This window comes from Drosophila subpulchrella, chromosome 2L (assembly GCF_014743375.2).
Source record: "Drosophila subpulchrella strain 33 F10 #4 breed RU33 chromosome 2L, RU_Dsub_v1.1 Primary Assembly, whole genome shotgun sequence".
In the NCBI taxonomy this organism is placed as follows: Eukaryota; Metazoa; Arthropoda; class Insecta; order Diptera; family Drosophilidae; genus Drosophila; species Drosophila subpulchrella.
Window position 1 is genome coordinate 25,188,432 of NC_050610.1, and position 22,363 is coordinate 25,210,794.

Genomic DNA, 22,363 nt, shown 5'->3' on the forward strand with positions numbered 1-22,363 from the left:
GACACTTTGCAATTCGACCGAAGACTCAATCCACAAGTCCCCGGGGTTCGAAGGGGAGGAATGGGTGGCGGAGAAAGTTTTCGCTTTCTCCTTGACTTTTTTTATCCTTTTTTATACGTTGCAGGCGGCAAGTTCTGCAGCAAACATCATTTTGTGGGATGCGAGTGGGGGGAGGGGGCGTGGCAGGATGTCTGACTGCGCTCATTGAGAACAAAATGCGAAACTTTTTAATTGACTTTTTCAATTACAGTTTAATTTTGTTGTAAGAAATGTTGGCACTGCCAATTGAAGTTTTCTCAAGCGCATACGTAAAAGGCCAAAAACGAGAAAAAAGGACCCGAAAGTAAGAGAGATGGGGTGGCTAATCTATCATTGTCCACTGGCCAACTGGCAAACTGGTGAGCTGGCGAGTGTGTGTGCGGGCAATTTGCAAAACTTCACAAACACGCACCAGGCAGCCATCAGCATCTTCAACTTGGCCACTTTCTGGCACTGCCCCGTACACTGGCAGAAAATACCTATCATTTATTTTGGGATTATAGTTAGAAGGTTTAAAGATCTGTAAGCAAAAGTCTGTAAAACCCTTATAAAGGTGTCTACAAGTATGCAACAACACATTATGCACCTGAAAACAATTATTTTTTTACAGCATACTTCTAGTCACTTTTAAAATTGCTTTCAAAACCTTAGTTATTTCTGTGGTACACCCTTTAAAAATATTTAATGTTAAACTCTTTCTAACAAGAATTCACTTTTTGGTACTTGACATTTTCTTTAGGTGTTCCGTTTTTGCTACCGAATCCCATTCGGAAAATCTAAATTTATCTGCAACAAATTTCGTTGCTCTTTCCTTTCGGACATGAAGAAAAAGGCCAAGAAAGCACGCCAACTATGCATAAAGCTGGGAAAGTGGATGGGAATGCGGGTGGCAAAGTGAGAGGAGGCGTGCTCTAGCAAGATTGCATCTTAAAAAACATTTCCTTCGAGCACTTTTTATTATGCGACCCGAAAACTGGTCAAAGTGAAAAAGTTTTTCAAGTCCTCCGCTCGAGTAATGGAACTTTTCATTAATTTTCCAACTCTTTGCCCTTCGATGTGTGACAGGTAGGTAATTCCCGTACTCCCAGCCAGAATAATTTGATATGTGCACTCTACGGAAATCTCGAAATTAGCCGCAACATGGAGTCGCTGTCCATGGAATTATTCAGCTGACCTGCTGGCCAACACATGATGCATTGTCTGCTGATGGTTTATTATGCCAGGGGTTTTTTGTGCCGAAACAAACATGTTACATTTATCTTGCCGGGGATGGAGCAGACAAAAAACGAACAAAGAACAGCAAAAAAGAAGGGGCTTAAGTCAGAAGAGTCGGCAGATGATTACCTTAGAATTGCGTACCGGAAATTACTTCTCTATTTTTATCAACAACAATCCGAATCCTCAGGATTTATAAATCTATTGTAAAGGTTTATAAAAGTATGCAGTCAAAAATGTTCAGTCTTACGGAAATTATTCATTAAAATTTCGAATACAACAAATATTGTATTGTACCATACTCGTTGCCGCCTTATAGGTTATGGGGATTTCAATATTCGATATTCCAAAATAAATATAAAATGTTAAATAAATATTCAAGCCCTAGAGGCGTCCAAAAGTATGTAATGAAAAACTGAACCTTAAGTCTTTCGATATCATAGAATATTGTTGCATACTTTTAGACACCTTTAACCTTTTTTCTGTCAGTCTGAAACACTCCTTACCCTCCGGATTAGAGGGTATCACAAAGGCAATAACTGAGATACGAATGCGAATACGAGCGGAGAACAACAAAAGCCCACGATGAATGGCCTGGATGGCAGGTGGAGCCGGCGGGTCAAGACCCGGTCAAAGCCAACGATAATGGCCGCTGGTGGAGATTGAGGGGTTAGCCAGAGGATTGGGGGCCCAGTTACAAGGATCCGACCTGGTGGCCCGCACTCCGGAGTGCCTCGAATTAATCCCAGGCGTACACTTTGGCCTCTCCTCGCCAGCCGATTTTAATTGAATAACTACACGAACGAAATGTTATGTTGTGTTGATAAGGCGATAAGATATGGCACCGATCCCAGGGGAGTCGCTTCCCGGGGATGTGTCCTCACAACAAATCACGGGGATTCGAGTGGAAAGCGGATGGGCAGTGGGATTGTCTCTGGATGCGTCGGACAAATGGCATAAAATAATGTATAAAATGGGGGTTTGTTTATCTCTTCCAGCTTCTATTGTCACCTCATGTTGTTTGTGTTCTAGTTTCTGTTATTTTTTCCTTCCTTTGTTGACACGTTGATAGTATGTATTCCCAGGAAAAGCCGGCTTAAGCCCCCATTTACATACGATCTGTATGCATATGAGGGGTTTTTGGGGAGGAATGTTTATGGGAGAACCCGCTCATAACCGCAGATTGCCACTTGATTTGTCCTCTGCCTTTTATGCGCCTCAATCGCATTTGTTTTGGCTTTGTCTTGCTTTTCTGTTTTCCATTGTTTTTCACCGATTTCCCTCCAGTTCCGGCTTTTCCTTTTGACAGACAGGCAGACAGACAGCCGGAGGAATGCAAAATCAAAACGAATCCTGGCTCTTTGGCCCTCGGCAGCTGTAATCACCGTTGTGAAATGTGTGACATGCGATATCTATTATGCAAATATTGGCAGGCCACAAATCCACAAATCCCCTTGCCCCGATTGCCACGCCCCTCCTGCCTGTCATCAAATAATCCCTGCTTTACAACCTCCTGTTAAATAAAACGAGACTGCACTTTGCTCTAGGTATTATTCACTTGTAAAATGCTACATATCTAATAACCATTCATTAGGGAATTCAATTTGAAATTCAATATATGTCTTTAAATGTTGTTTGTTTAGATGAAAACCTTTAAACGATTTACCTTTTCTGTACCCTGAAAATAGTTAATTTATTCGGCTGGTGAGAGACTTGTCCCCTGCTCTTAATCTTTATTTCAAAACTGTTGTTTCTGTTTTTAATGCGCGACAAACTTTTATGATAAGCCTGCCTCGTCATCGTGGGGAATCCCCCAGTTTTTCCCCAGTTTATGTTTTTCTTTCCTGCAGCCATCAGAAATTAGCGTCCATTAATTAGCTGGCTCTGCTGGATTGACGTTAAGTTGCTGCCCCCCAGTTTTTCGTGTCCTCTGGCCTTTGCTCTTTGGAACCCTTGATCCCTGGATCCCAGGATCCTGCGGTTGCAACTTCACAGGGGGTCAAAAGGGGGCAGATTTTTGGGTGGTTCTCGGCCCCTGCAGATAATTACCGCAGCATGTCAAAGTTTTGAGCAGCTCATCCTCAGTCCTCCTGCTCATCCAGCTCATCCTGCTCATCCTGCCCACCTCACAGGTAATTTATCTTGGCTCCACTGGCGGCAATGCTTTAATAGATCATTTGCTGCATCATTGCGCATACGCCGTGTGAGCCCCGCCGCCGTTTCCTTTGTCACTCGGCTAATCCTTTGACTTTGGAGCGAGGAGGAGTCCTGCCCGCCGGTTGTCACGTCGCTCTGCTGGATTTGCCTCCATTTTTGCGCACATCCAGATACATCACTGTCTGCGGCGGAATGCGAGTCTCCATTAAATGTGGGCCACCGCCAACGGATGCCAGCGAAGCCACTGAAATTCTGCCACCAGCGAAATTCTCCGCTCGTTTGCGTTTTATTTTTCATTTTTCGCTTGCGTTTAGCAGACACCGAAAAACCTCAAAAAGAACACCCTATCTTAAAGCTCGCCTGATAGTTGGCCACCATAATTCTATTATGGCTGTTAAGCAACTTTATTTCACATTGTTTATGCCCGACGCCAGTCATTAAGACAAAACTACAGCAGAACTCTTCTGGCTTCAACTTCGGCTTTTCAGCGCGTTTCACTCAAGCTGCTCCCCCAAACTCAAACTTTTGCAATGACAAATACGACTGAAACGAGTGCACATAAATTTAAATTTAAAGTTTCGTACTTAAAGTAAGCAATCAGGAGTAAGATTACACCAATAAATTGTCCAATTCAGTTTATCAAGGACTTTACTGATGTAAAATATATATTATGCTTTCTGCTGTTGAGAAGTTATTTCGCTACTGAAGTCAAGGCATATCAAGGATATTATATATTTTTAAAGACAAGGTTTATTCTTATTTTGCAGAAATATTGAATCTCTTAAATCTATAAAAAGTTTAAAAGGAAATTTTATATCTGAAATTGTTTAGGGACAAATAGTTTGGATAGTTAGGTTATGGAATTTGACCTGTAGGGGGGTAGACCAAATGTTAGTCGGTCCTTGGATGCTGGCTACCTTATGGCAACTATATCTGTACCCCTTATTTTGCTACTCTTTGGCTTTCGTTTTCATATCTGCTGGCTGCCATTTCGCATTTTCGTTTTCATTTTTCCGCTTTGTAGGTCTCGCTTTCGCATTTGCCCTTGCCCTGTCTCTTCCCGCCCCTTCTAGCCCCTTTCTAACCCTTCTAACCCCTTTCCAACCCCTTCTACCCCATTTCCAACCCCTTTTAACCACTTTCTAACCCCTCTTGACCCATCATCAGCCCCTGTTGTCCTCCTGTGGATGTCGCGTTGGCTGTCATCATCAAATTACGCACGACTTTTGTGGCTGGGTTTTGTTTTTCGGGCAGCAGTGTAGCCAAATGAAATTGCCCTTAAGGGTAAATTTTACTTACTCTTTGTTTTTAGTACTAACTATTTAATAAAATGTATTACAAATTTCAAGTTCACACAAATCAAATTGATCGACTTATTTGCTTCAAATTTGAACCTTAAAATTCCAGTTATTGGTTAGAGATCAAAATCGAATTCCCAATTCTTAAATTTATAAGATTTGTTTTCGTTATAAAACCCGAGCCTCTCACATTTTGTGAAAAGAGTTGTACTTAAATGGTAGTATACTGTGGATGAGTCTGAATTTGAAAGCAAATTTGTAAAAAAGATTCATGTTTGAAAGTAATCAGTTTTAATAATAAATTCGTTACAAAGATTCAGATCTTCTCTAATGAAAATTAATGAAAATTGCTGTTAGCCCCTAATTTTCTTTCTTCGCTCTTTCGGTTTTTGTTTACTCTGCTGATAAGCCGAGATCGCTCTTTTGGGCTTTTGGCGCTCTTTCATATCACAGCCCCTGGTCGCTCTCACTTTCTCTCTGATAAATCACGTATACGCCGCGTCGATCGCCGTCTGATGGCAGTCGCCAACGAATCGCGCGCGCAAGCAAACCGCCAGCGAAACGCATCTCCGCCTGAATGGAATAACGCCTGGATAAAGAACCCCATAACGCAGATCTCGAGATTGGGTAACCAGTGACCAGAGACCAGTCACCAGTGACCTTTGACCAAAATGGCCGCGGCAATGATGAGCGATCGCGAGCGGGAGTCGATCGTCAGCAATTTGACCAAGGATGTGCAGGCCCTCAGGGAAATGGTGCGGAGTCGGGAAAGCGAGCTGGTCAAGCTGCACCGGGAAATCCACAAACTGAAGGTGAGAATGGGAATAGGGAGAAGGTGGGGAGAAGTCACCAGAAAGGTAGGGGAAAACATAGGGAAAAGCCATCCATCGCTGTCTATCGCATCGCTTTGTTTGCTCTGTTTTTGTTTGCTGCCCCTGGAGGTTCAGATAAGCTCAGGAGCTTCCACACAGACCGCACTATTTTTCGGACTAAATTCGAATTCGCTTTGTGTATCGCAGAGATACAAAGTATCTGCAAATACACACGCCGACAGGGAGACACCGACCCCTCCTCTATCGCAATCACATCGTTATCTGGGCAACAGCAGCAGACTCTGCCCAGATATCAGATACACCCCGTATATTGTCTACCATGCCTACCCCACTGAACCGCAGGGGAGGGGGCCTGTGAAGGGGGCTAACCCATGCCCTTGCTAGATATTCATATCTATCTAATAGCCCCCTTCCCACCGCCTAAACCATCCACACATATTTAAACCGTAAGGCAGATTTATTGAGCCAAGTGATTAGCACTTCTTGGCGAGATCTCATCGTCGTGCACAATTTTATAGCCCAAAGAAACGAGTGGAAATTCGAGACTTGCGACTCGCAGATACTCGGTAGCCACTTCTCAAATAATCTGGAAGCCGAAAATCATTTAATTTCCATTATCTCACTAATTGGGGCTGTAAAAAACCAGAGAACTGTGGCTGCAAAATTGCTAATATTAAATAAATTAGAGGGCGGCTTGAACTGCTTTCATGGTTGAGGAAAGTATTGATGAGGCAATGGACCTAGCTAAAGATATATTATATTAGTAGGGATATATATGTGAAAATAAAAACCTTTCCATTTTCCAGAAATCCGCTCTGTAAAGCATAATCATGATTGGATAAGATTTCAATTTTCCTTAAATCTTTGAGCATAATTTAAACAGTGAAACATTGATGGATCCAAAAACTTTTCCTTGTCATAATAAAAATTTTCCTAGCTTAGTGAAATCCCCATCCGCAGAGAATTGTATCTTTAGCGAGATGTAAAGCTCTTCGGCACTTAATTCCACCGCGAGTGTGCGTCGCTAATTGCCGGATCACCTCCAGCTCGAGCATTCCCCTCTGGCTCCCCAGATCTCGCAGATCCCCAGATTACTTTGTGGGTAAACAAAAACACAAAAAGATACATAGATAATATAGTTCCGACCGGGGCAGCACGCGCATCTCGAAAAACACAAAAAAAAACAGAAGCAGAATCCGAAATAAAAGAGCGGGGAGCGAGAAAAAAGGAAATGTGAGCTGGGCCAATGAAGAGTGTTTTTGAAATGCTAATTTCTATGCAAATAATTTGGAAAACAAGCAAAAGGTGGTTGGGGGTTGGCGATGGGAGATTGGGCGGGGTGGTAGGGTGGTAACACCTCGCCCTGACATTCGGCTTATCATGTTTACCCTCTGAGCTGGAAGCGGAATTGGAACTGCTGAGCCCGAAACTGGAACTCTATGACTAGGTCTACTTTCTGGCTTTCTGGGTAGGCGCCTCGGATCCGGATTTACCTTTCGGCTACGACTTTATCTATGCCGTTTTTGGGTCACACCGCCAAGGGGAAAATTTAGCATTCTATTTGCGGACTGTGATAAGGGAGTCACAAAATACGCACCCAATTGGCATACACTTGGAAAGAAAAGTTTTTGGAAAACAATATATCGAATACATCATATAAGTTAGCCAGGATTCACTTTTAAAGTCATATATTTTAAAAATCTATACATGTTAATATGTATCCCATAAAAAAATATATATTTGTAAATGTGTATGCATTTTGATCATGTAAACATACCTTTTACTAAATTAAAACCTATTGAAGGTACTAGGATTCCATTAATCTATATTTAAATTTTTTTGCTCACGTGCCAAAATCTTTGGATATAAAATGAAAGCTCCCTGTGTATTCCATCCCGGCATTTGTCATCGTGAAGGCACGTGAATGCCATCCGCAGTGGGTCACCTAATTGAGTTGGGCTTGGGTGTCGAGGGAATCACGCGGCCCCCTCAATTGATTGGCTCACAATTGCCGGGGAATTGATTAAAAGACGCATGAAAATTGTTGCTCCTATCTCACCCACATCCCGACTCGCATCTCCCTTCTTTTTTCCAGAGTGTGCTCCAGCAGACCACCAACCACCTGAACGTCACCCGGAGCGAGAAGGCCAAGATGAAGCTCTACTCCTTGCCGGAGCAGTGTGGCGAGCAGGAGGGCAGGGAGCGGGATCCGCATGTGTGCAGCTCCTGCGGCATGGTGCTGCCCTCCAGTCCGGAGTTCGCCCTGGAGGCGCTGTCCCTGGGACCGCTTCCCCACTCCGCAGCTTCCTCCACGGCCTCTCCATCGGCATCTCCCTCTCCATCGACGGAGGAACCCAGGCCAAAGGCCATTCCCGCTGCCATCAAAAAACAAGGTGTCTCCGCCGAGAGTTGCGTGCAGTCCATGCAGCAGTCCTACAGCATTCCGATACCCAAATACGACAAGGATTTCAGGTAAGGTTCCATTTGAACATTTACTATCTATCTATCTATCTAAAATTTCTTAAAGGGGGTTTCTAGACAGAACGTGCAATAGGATATATTCCACACGACTTAAAAACGCAATTATCTTAAGTTAAGTTAAGTTCAACTGTTTTTTTTTTTTACAAAATGTCTTTTCATAAAAAAAGCATATAAATGGACTAAGCAAATCTTTTGAAACCTTTGCGAATCATATACCTTTTAAAAGGCTATTTTTATTTAACGTAGGCCCTAAACTTGAAAAGATTCTTAGGTTCCTGTATTTAAGGTATCTATTATATTGATTTGTTATAGTACACATTTATTTACAGGATTAAGACTAAGACTAAGAAACTAATTTCATATTCCTTATCTTCCCCAGTGCCAAGCAGCAGATCAAGGACGCCATCATGGACAACGACTTTCTGAAGAACATAGACGCCTCGCAGGTGCGCGAACTGGTGGACTCCATGTACTCCAAAAGCATCGCCGCCGGGGAGTTTGTGATCCGCGAGGGCGAAGTGGGTGCCCATTTGTACGTCTCCGCAGCCGGCGAATTTGCAGTGATGCAGCAGGGCAAGGTGCTGGACAAGATGGGGCCGGGCAAGGCCTTCGGGGAGCTGGCCATCCTCTACAACTGCACCAGGACGGCCTCCATTCGGGTGCTGAGTGAGGCGGCCAGGGTGTGGGTGCTGGACAGAAGGGTCTTCCAGCAGATCATGATGTGCACGGGTCTACAGCGCAGGGAAAACAGTGTGAACTTCCTGAGATCCGTGCCCCTGCTGAAGAACCTTAGCGAGGAGCTGCTGGCCAAGATTGCGGATGTCCTGGAGCTGGAGTTCTACGCTGCAGGCACCTACATCATCCGCCAGGGCACCGCCGGCGATAGCTTCTTCTTGATCTCACAGGGCAATGTCCGGGTGACACAGAAACTGACCCCCACCTCCCCGGAGGAAACGGAGCTGCGAACTCTGTCGCGGGGAGACTACTTCGGAGAGCAGGCTCTGATCAACGAGGACAAGCGGACGGCCAACATCATCGCCCTGTCACCAGGAGTGGAGTGCCTCACTCTGGACAGGGACTCCTTCAAGCGACTGATCGGCGATCTCTGCGAGCTGAAGGAGAAGGACTACGGGGATGAGAGCAGGATGCTGGCCATGAAGCAGGCCAGGGAGAGCAGCGAGGATGAGCCCAAGCCCAAGGAGCAGCTGCAGCAGGAGTTCCCCGACTTGAAGCTCACGGATCTCGAGGTGGTCAGCACTCTGGGCATAGGTGGCTTTGGTCGCGTGGAGCTGGTCAAGGCCCACCATCAGGACCGGGTGGATATCTTCGCCTTGAAGTGCCTGAAGAAACGACACATTGTGGACACCAAGCAGGAGGAGCACATCTTCAGCGAGCGCCACATCATGCTTAGCTCGAGATGTCCCTTCGTCTGCCGATTGTATCGCACTTTCCGGGATGAGAAGTACGTCTATATGCTGTTGGAGGCCTGCATGGGTGGCGAGATCTGGACGATGCTTCGGGATCGCGGATCCTTCGAGGACAACGCGGCGCAGTTCATCATTGGGTGTGTCCTGCAGGCATTCGAGTACCTCCATGCCCGCGGGATCATCTACCGAGATCTGAAGCCGGAGAACCTTATGTTGGATGAACGCGGCTATGTGAAGATCGTGGACTTCGGTTTTGCCAAGCAGATCGGAACCAGCGCAAAGACGTGGACCTTCTGCGGCACCCCGGAGTACGTGGCGCCCGAAATCATCCTGAACAAGGGTCACGACCGAGCTGTGGACTACTGGGCGTTGGGTATCCTCATCCATGAGCTGCTTAACGGAACGTGAGTAACAGAATGGATATATGGTTTTTGAGCTACCCTATAAATTATTATCTTTATGGAACAGCCCACCATTTAGTGCCCCTGATCCCATGCAGACGTACAACCTCATCTTAAAGGGCATTGACATGATAGCCTTTCCCAAGCACATCTCCCGCTGGGCCGTGCAACTCATTAAACGCCTCTGCCGCGATGTTCCCTCGGAGCGCCTTGGTTACCAGACCGGGGGTATCCAGGATATCAAGAAGCACAAGTGAGTAGAAAACCCAGTCACTTATAATTTATATCATTAATATGTTAACTTGATTTTCTTGATATATTGTTTCTCAAGTTTTCGAACATATCAATTATCTAACTAAACTGATAATGGATTCAATCGAAAGGAGTATTGTTTCTTATCATTTTTGTATCGGTGTAGTTTGATAATACTTAATTGATTTTTCCTATCTTTCAGGTGGTTCCTGGGCTTCGACTGGGACGGCTTGTCCAGCCAGCTGCTGATCCCGCCCTTCGTGCGACCCATTGCCCATCCGACGGACGTGCGCTACTTCGACCGCTTCCCCTGCGACGTAAGCGAGCCGCCGGACGAGCTATCCGGCTGGGATGCGGACTTCTAGGCCCATTCCACCTCCTCCCTTGACTTGGTACTTCATCACTCTTTAGTTTACTGTAGGATACTTTATTGATTTGTATAGAAACGTAGAAAGAAACAAGGAAAGTCATGTCTTTTACTCTTCCTCATCTTGGTAAAAGTACACGTTTGATTTGGCGGCCAGCAGTCGGCAAATCTGGGTGCAGCGGGCGATCAAGGGTGTGTAGATCTTCTCGGAGCCCGGAGTGGGCTCCGCAGCCAGGTGCAAGCCGGAGGGGATGTTGCGGAAGAACTCCTCGTAGCTGAGCCTTTTCTGCCGACCCTTGGGCATCTTGCAGGATCGGCAGTTGCAGTTGGACTCGCGGTGCTCGTAGAAGGCGTACCTGGCTCGAAAGGCGCAGCCCAGCAGGCTGACCTCCACTCCTGATCTCTGGTACACAGGGGCATCGAAGATGTCCGCCACGATCTGCTGGACCTGCTGGCTCCTGGAATCTTCGCCCACCACAATCACCTTGGTGTACTTCGACTTGTGAAAGCCCATCTCGCGGGCAATGGCGTAATGGTGCATGATCTGACCCTCGATCACGGCTCGCACCTCTATCTCCGGGGTGTCAAAGGCTGGAAGACCTCGTAGGCACTCCGCCGACATGAAATCTATCCCGGCAGCCCAGCGCAGAGTGCCCTGGGCAATGGGTATGATCTCTCGATCCCGAAAGTGCACGGCCACATTGCCATTATTTCCCGGGGGCGTGTCACCCAGCATCTCGTAGAAGCGCATCCAACTGCCGTTGGCCACCTCCTCGCAGACGGCTTTTCGGGTAAGGGCTCCATTGTGGAAGCACAGCACGCCCATGTACTCATCCGTCCTCGTTGGATGGCACATCACATGGCCATCCTCCAGACGCGGAGCCCTCTTCAGGGGCATCACCACCACATCGCTAGTGTCCAGCGACAGCATGAGGAAGTCCTTCTCCACCAGCAGGCCAGCCAGCTCGGAGGCCTTACTCCCGGCGGAGGCCACCACCATGCAGTCCGGCCGGAAGTTCCATCGCCTCACATAGTAATCCGCAATGCGACCTTGCAGCCGGTTGGAGGGAATGGGTTTCATCAGACGCCTGGCCAAATCCGGAGCACAGGCATTCAGGCACTCGGGCGACCACTTCTTTCGCCGGATATCCATCAGATTCATTCCCGAGCCATCTGTGAAGTCAATGGAGGCCATGCCGCCAATAAGCAGCGAGGCAAGAAAGCTGCTGATCAGGGAGATCCTGGAGGTACGCTCGTAGTGCTGCGGACACTGAGAGTGTATTTTCCGGATCTGGGGACCCGTGAACCTGGCATACGCCCTGGAGCCCGTTATGCAGGAAAGTTCAGCGGGACCGCCGACTGCATGCTCCATTTCGTGGACCTGCTTGTCCGTAGACGAATCCCGCCACGTGGGCGTCCTGGTCAACTCAAAGGCACTCTCGTTGAGCTGTTCGTGGAGCTGCAGGTGGGCATTAAGGTTGCACAGACGCCGCAGGCCCAAGTCCGACCAGAAGACACAGCCGTGCTGCTGCGCCGCTCCGGCAACCGAGGCCACCGAGTGCAGATCCGCGCCCTGCTTCACCAGGCAGTCCATCAGCATGTCCAGCGCCTTCACCCACATCACAGGGTTGGCCAGGTACTCGCCCGGCTCACCATCTGGCAGGATGCCATTGATGGTCTTGAACTCGGGCAGGTCGACGTCATAGCGGATCTGGGCCACGTAGGCCACCTTCAGGTTGGAGTCGAGGATCAGGGCGCGGAGGAGCTGGGTGCCCAAGTGGAGGCCCAGGTAGCTGTTGCCACTGTAGTCCTGCTTGCGCCGGTGGCACATATTCCACAGGTGGCTTGAGTTTTAAAGGGTAGGTGGAAATTGGTAGGGGGTTAGTAAATTTTGTAAGAAATTTTTAAAAGACAGTACAGACAAAGCATCAAAGGCAGATCAAAAGTAATAATCATATAAATTTATATTTAAGGGGAAATAAAACTTGTTTAGTTATAATTTTGTAATTTTGTGTACTGTTATCTGTTGTAAATAAAGGAATTAAAAATCTATAGAGCTTTTGCTTAAATATGTATAAAAAACTCTGTAACTGTAACGCAAAGGGCTATAGTAAACTTATGCTGATTTTAGGAATTTTATTTCCACTGCTACTTTCAAATACTTTAGCCTTTGAAAATGGAACTGAAGTGTGTACATGTGCAACGAAATCTGAGTTAGCTGATTTGCGGTAAATAAATAATTATAAATATATTTATTTTATAAAATAAATCTATTACTTAGTAATCGATTCAAAGTTTGAATAATAAACTTTCGAGAAATTCGCTCGTCTATTCCTGAACTTCAATAGCCAAAAGTAGACAAAAGTAAGTAATTCTAGGACTGCTGTTGGCTGATGCGTCTTTGCTCGGTGATCTTGAACTGCAAGAGGACCACGAGGTAGGTGGCCATGAACGAAATGTTGGTCGTGATGAGCTCCCTGTTGATGTTCGCGTAACCGTCCAGATTCATGATAGGCGGATTTTTGTTGATGGCCACCAGGAGCATCTCCACCTCCTTCTGAGTGGCGGCATCCACGGCGGTCAGGTTGATGTTGAGCAGCTTCGTCTGGAAGTCGAGTCCAACCTTCCGGGAGGCGTAGTGGGCCTCGTTACAGATGATATACAGCAGGCCCATGCAGTAGAACACGATGACGAAGAGACCAACCTGGAATCGATGTTTAAGAATTTTTTAGAAGTGTGCTTTATACCAATTTATTTCTGATATATCCCAACTTATATCTGATACACAAATACACCCACCTCCTTGTAGGTTGCTCCGTGGTCGATGATCTCGCTGATGCTGCCGTATGTTGCGATGATCGTCGTGAAAAAGATCACCAGGCAGTACATCCCATACATATTGGAGTACGCCCGTCCCAGCTGCTGCATCATGTGGCTCAGGTCCACCCACAAGTGGCGGTACTCAGTCAGTTTCTGGGCGGGCTTTTCTCCCCTTATTGTTGTCTGGTTTTTGAAAATTTTAGACTACATTCATACTATTTAAAATATTTTAATATTACCTGCAGTGCATCGGAAAGGGCGCGACTGGCAGTCCCAAAGGCATTGCAATTGATGTACCTAAGGGAAATAAAAAGATACATTTGATAATCCCAGAATTAAATTTATCGAAGTCTGTGTATTTTCTTTCCATTTTTTACCAGTGAATAGTGACTTTCCAGTTATTCCTACACTCACCACAGGCTGCAGAAGCAGTTCAACATGGCGATGATGGGATAGTAGGCGAATGTGTACCAAAGCCTGAAGTCCGGCTGCAGGAAGTATTGCGACAGGTTGATGGCGATGCTCAGGAGCCAGGAGAAGACGCACAGCGACCAGGTGAGTGGGTAGAGATTCGGAAAGACGATTGGCGAACCGGTGGTCTTGAAGAACTTGTACTGATAGTTGGTCCACATGTTCTTGAAGATGGCCACCTGGGGGCCGTGTCGCCAGCTGGCCACCGGTAGCAGAAAGTTGGTGAAGAGCAGGCTGATGAAGATCACATTGTAGATGGCCTCGTCGAAGCGCTTGTCCGGGCTGGTGACGAACTTCTTCACCCTTTCGCGGAGGACCAGCACCACTATGGTCGTCTGGCAGCTGTAGATGAAGATGGCCCACATGACCTGCTTGGAGCCCCAGGAGTAGCCCGTGCGGGGTAGGTTCTTCTCGGGCGGATTGCGGTGGATGGGCATCACGCCCATTATCTGGAAGAGCACCAGGAGGCTCTTGGTGGTCTGGTAAAAAGAATCGTGCTTGTCCAGCTCCAGGGGATCGTCCACGGTCTCCTGCTTGCGCACATACACCTCCTCCATGGCATCTCCACGGGCCATCAGCTTCAGCTTCTCCCGGTAGCGCACCTCGTCCTCGAGGAACTGACGCTGGTTGGGATTCAGCATGGGCACCACCTTCGAAGGCGGCGTCAGGCCGCGACTCACTGCCCAAAACGACATACTTGTAGTGCGATCGGAGAAAGTCCTGCCCGCTCTCTAAACCCGACCTTTTATAGTTCCCAACGGCAGGCCTTGCTATTGACTTTCGATTGAAAGACAAACAATGAAAGGGACACGCCCGCCGGCTGCGCCCATTTGCTTGTCCTCCATTAAATATGCTCAAGTCCGGGACATGAGCACGAGCCTAGTTGGGTATAAGCATTCCTGCAGTTAGAGAAAACACTGTGACTGGGGATTCATTCCACATTAGTTTAAGGGCTTATATTGTAAGGATTTCAACAAGGAGAAGGTAAAATGGTGTAGGGTAATACCTTAATAAGGTACATAGCTGCAAACGTTCCTGATATGTCCTGGAGTGCAAATATAGTATCCCATATCCTAGGCCTTTGGGTCGTACCTAAAACTATAACTAGAACTATAAGTACCAACGAAAAGGGATGATATTTCCACGAGCAATATCAATTAAATAATTATTCAATATGCTATTTTTAAATGTGTGTTTAACAATGTTAAATAATGGTTTACAACAAGTAAGGAAAATGTAAAATTTATGAAGTTTAACATAGGCCACGTCATCGTTAAGTTTGTTTTAAGAATGATCTCCTCAGTGGGTACTTATAATTCCCAATTGGTTCTAGCCAATACTTATCATCTAGGTGTATGGGGATGTCATCATACAGGTAATGGAATCTAGAATGCATTAATTAATGCATAAAGAAATAACAAATTTTATGATATATATGGAAATTTTTAACATCTTTAGTTCGGTAACATGTACTGCGTCAATTCTAAGTAATCTGGTATTTTCTCTCGGTGTTCCTTTGTTGTGGTCATTCTGCTGACACCGACCAACGGGTGACCCCATCAGCACTGGAGGAGGAGGAGGTCCCTTGGCCAGCTGAGGGCGACCGAACGGAGAAGGTACATAAAATGCGCTTAATTTGCCGGAAATGAAAGTTTAACGATGTGTAAATGCTTACGAATGCCGATAGAGGCTCGCACTAATGACCAATAAAAATGTGCCACCAACGGGTCGGAGTCCCCAACTCCATCGACGTCTTTGTCCCAGTTCTGGACCCAATCCTTGTCCCTTTTCCCATCCCCTGGGCCCTGCATCCCGTGCGTGTGGGTCTGACTTTTGATCTATTTCTGCCTCAGATACCAAAAGGCCCGGCTTCAATGGCTCTTAAGGCGCTTAAAGTCAGTCGAGAGTGCAGAGGAAATCCATGGCAATGACAGCCGTTCTGGCCCCGATGTCCAGATAATACCAAATCCTCTCGAGCAATTCCTTGCTCCTCTGGGATAAGCCAAGTGGGAGCTGTGAATCTTCCCCCTAGAAAATGTTTGGAATTCGTGAGCCACATTTAAAGAGTTTTCACGGCTTTTCGGGTTTCATGAAGCCAACTGTTGCGAGTAGGACTTCCTCCCCTTTTTTGGCCGGAGTTTTCCCTGTTTTGGCACCGAAACTCATTTTCATTGCCCATAGTTTGCCAAACTCAGCTCGTTTAATGCGAAAACTTTCAAGACAAACGACAAGCGAGACTGCATAAATAAAGTGTTTAGCTGGTTTTTTATGCCCATGACATAATTGCAGCCAAGTAAAAAAGTGGGGAAGGCAGCTGCACATTTAAAAATCGCTGGCGCAGCTCCATCCTTTGCGGCTTAAAGAACTGCAGTGCATCCATGGATTTGAGGGCTTTTGTTGCTGCCACGTCCTTTTTGCCGGGACGTGCCTCCTCCAAGTGTCACAGGAACCGAGCGAATCTCCCATAGCTGCCGGCTGTCACCCACAACCACCAGGCGGCCTTGGCGAACAAGTTACATTTCGATTTCCGAATCCCTCGGATGGCATTCCCCTTTTTGCTCCTCCACCGCCTTAGCGCGCCATCCATCAAGGAGATGCACTGGAAAGATTCTCCAACTTTATTCCAACATTTAAATTAATGAAACCATCCCAAAGAATAGATTCAGAGAAGGCTAGCTTGCACCCAACATTTTCTTTTCATTTATAGGGCTTACTTATCCAATTTAATGATTAATATCAATATTATACCTTATGAGGTTGGAAACGTACTCTTTAATCAGCTACACACTTCCAAGCGAATTAAATGTTTGATATTTGGATGATCATCTTGAATATATCTAGTGATAAATCAGATATTTCCGAAATTCTATACCATATCTCATTTATACTACAATAATATTTGCTAAACCCATAATTTCTTTCCCTGTAGCCGTAATGCCAGTATCTGGCGCGAAATATATCTGAGAAAATGTGAGAAAGATTTACTTCTTGCAGAAAAGACTTTTATTAATATCGAGCGAAGCGCGGAGCAGAACAAGCCAAAAATGGATTTTAGATTGGACGGAGCTCAGCAACTTAAGCAGAGGAGGCGGTGGTGGAGCTGGAGCTGGTGCTGGGCTCCGTGGTGCTGGTGCTGGTTTCCGTGGTGCTGCTGCTGGAGGAGCTGCTGGTCTCCGTGGTGCTGGTGCTGCTGGAGGTGCTGGCTTCGGTGGTCGATGTTGTGGAGCTGGTGGTGCTGTTGCTGGGCAGAGTGGCATTGGGAGGCAGACCCCATGGTCCACCGGGTCCTCCAGGACCACCTGGGCCTCCCTTAGGACCACCGCAGCCTCCGCGACCACCCTGAGGTCCACCGAAACCTCCGAAACCTCCGAAACCACCGGGACCACGACGGCCTCCCTGGGGTCCACCGGGACCACCACGGCCTCCCAGGAATCTACCAGGACCACCAGGACCACCACGACCTCCAGGTCCACGACGACCCTGAGCGGCGGCCACGGCAACCAGGGCGAGGAGAGTGATAAGGATGAAGCAACGCATCGTGTCAGGTGTTTGTATCTTTCAGTGGAACTCAACTGTGATATCTAAACCCCAAATTCACCCGCCTTTTATACTCTCACCTTTCCATTTCGACCGACTGAATAAACAGCTTTCAAACAGTTTTCAGTAACGTCGTTCGGCGATCAAATAAACGTCTGGAATAATTTGGTAAAACCGACGACAGACAAAGGTTCTTGAGCTGGTCCCCAAATCGCTAGCTTGTATAGCTATCCATTCATCTGTTTTCGCCCTGCGTCACAGAGCAGCTGCTCTTGATTCGTTTTCAATATTGCCATCTTGTTTGAGTTCGTGTTTGTGTTTGCCCACTAGACCATTTATCACCCACCACAAAAAGTGGGCGGCAGGGGGTTTTTATAGCTAATGGAGTTGTCGCCTTCTGATTCGATTCTATTGGGTTTTGCGGGTAATTCATCAGCTCGACCAGCAGCGGATGCAATTTATGAGTTTGCATTGGGTCCTTCAAATGCAGGACCAATAAATAAATGTTAATTTAATTTGCCTTGGTCAGGGAGATTTGCAAGGTCTGAAAGGCGCACTCGACAAATGCACTTAAAAATGAATTTATATAAACTATTTCTAGAACATTTTCTAGTTCCTTTTTTCTAGTAATAATGGAATTGAAATATTCTAAAATCGGCAGAGGGGCGGCAGCGCGCCGGCAAAGAATTCATAATAAAAGAAGGGAAATTTTCAAAAACGGTTTGCTGACAGTGTGGCGGCAGAGCGCCGGCGGAAATTCAACCCTATACCAACTAATTGGGCCCACTGATTTGGATAAACGTAAATTTTACATCTTAGGTCTTCTATACTTGAATAGAACGCAGTTTCTAGCTGTGCAGGCGGGGATTGCACTCTGGCTAATGCAATTAAACATTAATCATACGCACTGTGTGTCCGGCGAGGACCAGCAGGATACATATGTCGATGTCCAATGTCCGGGGTCCGTTGCTGGGTTACATTCACAGTAGTTGGAGCATAGCATCCACAAATTAGCAAATTGGACATAAATTGACTAATTAGTGCTAAAAGCAAGTGCCCCATGTTTGCTCTGGCCACACTGGTCACTTCCTGTAGAATTCGCCCACCCCTCTTGTGATACATGCATTATATTGAAGGCTAAGTGATAATTCAATGTGCGTAAACGGAAAATGTATCAAACTAATTTCGTTTTATTGCGGCCCAACCACCCCCGCAGTGGGTACTTATAATTCCCAAGTAGTTCTAGCCTATATTTATGATCTAGGTATATGGCTATGTCATTATACTTGAAATGGACTCTAGATTGCAGTTCTCTCCACGTAATTCTTTATTTAGGTATTAAGAAATGAAAAATTTTATGATATATATGGAAATTTTTAATATATTTAGTTCGGCCACATTTAAAGAGTTTCCACGGCTTTTCGGGCTTCCAGAAGCCAACTGTTGCGAGTACGACCTCCTCCCCTTTTTTGGCCGGAGTTTTCCCTGTTTTGGCACCGAAACTCATTTTCATTGAACTTAGTTTGGCAACTCAGCTGGAGATTGCGTAAATAAAGTGTTTAGCTGGTTTTTTATGCCCATGACATAATTGCAGCCAAGTAAAAAAGTGGGGAAGGCAGCTGCACATTTAAAAATCGCTGGCGCAGCTCCATCCTTTGCGGCGGCTTAAGGAACTGCAGTGCATCCATAGACTTGAGGGCTTTTGTTGCGGCCACGTCCTTTTTGCCGGGACGTGCCTCTTCCAAGTGTCACAGGAACCGAGCGAATCTTCTATGGCTGCCGGCTGTTACCCATAACCACCAGGCGGCCTTGCCGAATAAGTTACATTTCGATTTCCGAATCCCTCGGATGCTCCCCTTTTGCTCCTACACCGCCTTAGCGCGCTATCCATCAAGAAGATGCACTGAAAAAACTCCCTAACTTTATTCCAACATTTAAATTAATGAAACCCTCCCAAAGAATAGATTCAGAGCTAGCTAGCACCCAACATTTTCTTTGCATTTATAAGCCTTACTTATCCAATTTAAAGATTCTGATCAATATTATACCTTAAGAGGTTGGTATTTGATATTTGGATGATAGTTTTGAATGTATTTGCCGTAATGCCAGTATCTGGCGCGAATTATATTTGAGAAATTGTGAAAAAGATTTACTTCTTTCAGAAAAGACTTTTATTAATATCGAGCGAAGCGCGGAGCAGAACAAGCCAAAAATGGATTTTAGATTGGACGGAGCTCAGCAACTTAAGCAGAGGAGGCGGTGGTGGAGCTGGTGCTGGTGCTGGTCTCCGTGGTGCTGGTGCTGGAGGAGGTGCTGGCTTCGGTGGTCGATGTTGTGGTGCTAGTGGTGCTGGTGGTGCTGTTGCTGGGCAGAGTTGCATTGGGAGGCAGACCCCATGGTCCACCGGGGCCTCCAGGACCACCTGGGCCTCCCTTAGGACCACCACAGCCTCCGCGACCACCCTGAGGTCCTGGACCACCGGGACCACGACGGCCTCCCTGGGGTCCACCAGGACCACCACGACCACCACGACCTCCCTGAGGTCCACCTCGAGGTCCACGAGGTCCCTGAGCGGCGGCCACGGCAACCAGGGCGAGGAGAGTGATAAGGATCAAGCAACGCATCTTGTCAGGTGTTTGTATCTTTCAGTGGAAGTCAACTGTGATATCTAAACCCCAAATTCACCCGCCTTTTATACTCTCACCTTAGCATTTCGACCGACTGAATAAACAGCTTTTAAACCGATTCAGGGACGTTGTTTGCCGATCAAATAAACGTCTGGTGTAAGTGGCCTATACCAACCAATTGGGCCCACTGATTTGGATAAACGTAAATTTTCCATCTTAGCTCTTCTAAACTTGAAAAGAATGCAGTTTCTAGCTGTGCAGGCGGGGATTGCACTCTGGCTAATGCAATACATATGTCGATGTCCAGTGTCCGGGGTCCGTTGCTGGGTTACATTCACATTAGTTGGAGCATCCACAAATTAGCAAGTTGGACATAAATTGACTAATTAGTGCTAAAAGCAAGTGCCCCATGTTTGCTCTGGCCACACTGGGCACTTCCTGTAGAATTCGCCCACCCCTCTTATGATACATGCATTATATTGAAGGGAAAGTGATAATTCAATGTGCGTAAATGGAAAATGTAGCAAACTAATTTCGTTTTATTGCGGCCCAACCACCCTCCTTTTGTTTATTCCCCCACTTGGTTGGGGAAATTAAAATGCAAATTTCATTTGCATTGAAAATTTATCGCTTTAATGAGTGCTGCAATTGCAATTAAAAATCTGAACAACTGTGGCGCTGCTGTTCGCCCCGACTTTTGCCCATTTTTCGCCTCTGGCCATAATCCACGCCCCGATGCGTTTGCTCTCTATAACTTGCCGAGCTTAGCCCCGACCAGGATCTTCAAATTTTTAATTAAAAACGCTTTGCATATTTTCCCACAATTGATTTTTGTTTTCCGCTCAACCGAACTGCAATTAAAGGGAGAAAACAGGGCAGAATGAAAACTGTTCCAATTATTACGGTCACCCTTTTGTCCTCGGGAATTGATGGTTTAATCAGCTGTCTATGGGAAGAAATCCATCTGCCTCGGCTCTCGGCCACCCCGATTTATATCTCTAAGCTCTGAAGATTTTCTTTTTTGGGTGCCTGGTAATTGAAAAGTACACAAGCGCCTAGTGCATCAATTAGCAAAGCAAACGCAGGCAGTCAGTCGGCAAAGACAAAACGCAAACCATTGCGAAGGACCGCCCTATTCCGGCTTCCATCCCACGGAATCCTTGGAATCCTTGGGATCCTGAATCCTGAGCAGTGCAAGTGCATTTTACTAGTCAGAAGTGGGAGCCCAAAACCGAGTTTTTATCTCTGGGCAAACAGTCGCAAGTGCCGCACAAAAGACACAAAGAGGCGAGCTATTGTCCCCGATGGATCACCCCCCCATTTCCACATTTCCCCCCATTTTCTCTTTTCCAAAGTCTATATTGCCATGCAAATGCGATGGCATTAAAGGATTTCCCAACTGCCGCGTTCTTGCTTCCATTTGTTAGTATCGCCATCGCCATCGCCGGCTTTTATTGACTTTGCGCATTTAACTTTTAATTTTCACCATGTTAAAGAGGCGAGCTTGCAGGGCGGAAAAAAAGAAAGTGGGAGGTGGAACGGTGAATGGCAAAACTTTTTCCGTTAAATGCAGAAACAACCCCGAGCGCTTTAAGCGGTTCTCCTTGTTCAGCGTTTGGCGCGTGTAACACCTTTTAGTCTACTAAATGTATTCGCGTATTTTGGGTTCTGCTGGGTATGCTGTTTAGCTGGTTATTTGGGAATTTTCCGTTCAATATTGGATGATCTAAGTGATTTCTAGATCCATTATTCCTAAGTATAGCAGGTGGCCAAAGTATGCAACAAAATTTTCGAATCTCGAAGTGCCTTCCGAAAGGCAGCGTTCTGTATTCATTGCATACTTTAAGACATCTTTACATATTGAATGTGTATTTCTGTAATAAGATTTCTGGATGAAATAGGTTTTTTTTTTGCAATTACATCATTTATTTCATTATTTTAAAGGAAGAAGAACAGCCAAAGGTGGAGTTTTATATAACCCAGCTGGACTCTAACCAGAGGAAACGGTGGTGTTGGCCACAGTGGAGCTGGACTCAGTGGTGCTAGCCTCAGTGGTTGAGGATGTGCTGTTGGAGGAGAGTGTTCCATTAGGAGGCAGACCCCATGGACCGCCGGGACCGCCGGGACCGCCGGGACCTCCTTGGGGTCCTCCTTGCTGACCACCCTGCTGGCAGCCTCCCTGGGGACCTCCCTGGGGTCCTCCCTGCTGACCACCGCGAGGTCCTCCTCGTTGTCCACCTCGTGGTCCACCTCGTGGTCCTCCTTGGGCAGCAGCCACAGCAATCAGGGCGAAGAGGGCAATCAGGATGAAGGAACGCATTTTGTTTTTGGTAGGTTTGGTTAGCTCGGTATAAACTTAGCTTGTGATACCTTTTCCTACGGCCAAAGCCCTTTTATATTCTCAAAACTTTCCATTAGGCCCAGACAAAATCTATCCA

The 22,363-nt window shown here is 46.4% G+C and overlaps 6 protein-coding genes across 6 annotated transcripts; 1 reads left to right on the forward strand and 5 right to left on the reverse strand.

Moving 5' to 3' along the window:
* The first annotated feature begins 5,241 nt into the window (after window positions 1-5,241).
* Window positions 5,242-10,569, forward strand: LOC119547333 (cGMP-dependent protein kinase, isozyme 1). The gene is made up of 5 exons (XM_037854143.1): window positions 5,242-5,521; window positions 7,638-8,014; window positions 8,403-9,854; window positions 9,919-10,104; window positions 10,306-10,569. The coding sequence occupies exons 1-5, from the start codon at window positions 5,381-5,383 to the stop codon at window positions 10,466-10,468; spliced, it is 2,319 nt and encodes a 772-aa protein (XP_037710071.1). The 5' UTR covers window positions 5,242-5,380; the 3' UTR covers window positions 10,469-10,569.
* On the reverse strand, window positions 10,516-12,392 carry LOC119547334 (xylulose kinase). Its single transcript, XM_037854144.1, has one exon. The coding sequence runs from the start codon at window positions 12,299-12,301 to the stop codon at window positions 10,580-10,582; it is 1,722 nt and encodes a 573-aa protein (XP_037710072.1). The 5' UTR covers window positions 12,302-12,392; the 3' UTR covers window positions 10,516-10,579.
* A 452-nt stretch (window positions 12,393-12,844) lies between these two features.
* On the reverse strand, window positions 12,845-14,574 carry LOC119547335 (gustatory and odorant receptor 21a). Its single transcript, XM_037854145.1, has 4 exons — window positions 13,705-14,574; window positions 13,530-13,587; window positions 13,270-13,473; window positions 12,845-13,174 (listed from the first exon to the last, which is right to left on the reverse strand). Exons 1-4 carry the CDS (start codon window positions 14,454-14,456, stop codon window positions 12,845-12,847), a joined length of 1,344 nt encoding a protein of 447 aa, XP_037710073.1. The 5' UTR covers window positions 14,457-14,574.
* A 2,262-nt stretch (window positions 14,575-16,836) lies between these two features.
* LOC119547572 (mesenchyme-specific cell surface glycoprotein-like) lies at window positions 16,837-17,298 on the reverse strand. Its single transcript, XM_037854473.1, has one exon. The coding sequence runs from the start codon at window positions 17,296-17,298 to the stop codon at window positions 16,837-16,839; it is 462 nt and encodes a 153-aa protein (XP_037710401.1).
* A 2,243-nt stretch (window positions 17,299-19,541) lies between these two features.
* Window positions 19,542-19,922, reverse strand: LOC119547573 (putative polyketide hydroxylase). The gene has a single exon (XM_037854474.1). The coding sequence runs from the start codon at window positions 19,920-19,922 to the stop codon at window positions 19,542-19,544; it is 381 nt and encodes a 126-aa protein (XP_037710402.1).
* Window positions 19,923-21,835: 1,913 nt separating this feature from the next.
* Window positions 21,836-22,279, reverse strand: LOC119547372 (rRNA 2'-O-methyltransferase fibrillarin-like). The gene has a single exon (XM_037854192.1). It carries the CDS (start codon window positions 22,243-22,245, stop codon window positions 21,916-21,918), a length of 330 nt encoding a protein of 109 aa, XP_037710120.1. The 5' UTR covers window positions 22,246-22,279; the 3' UTR covers window positions 21,836-21,915.
* Between the last annotated feature and the right edge of the window lie 84 nt (window positions 22,280-22,363).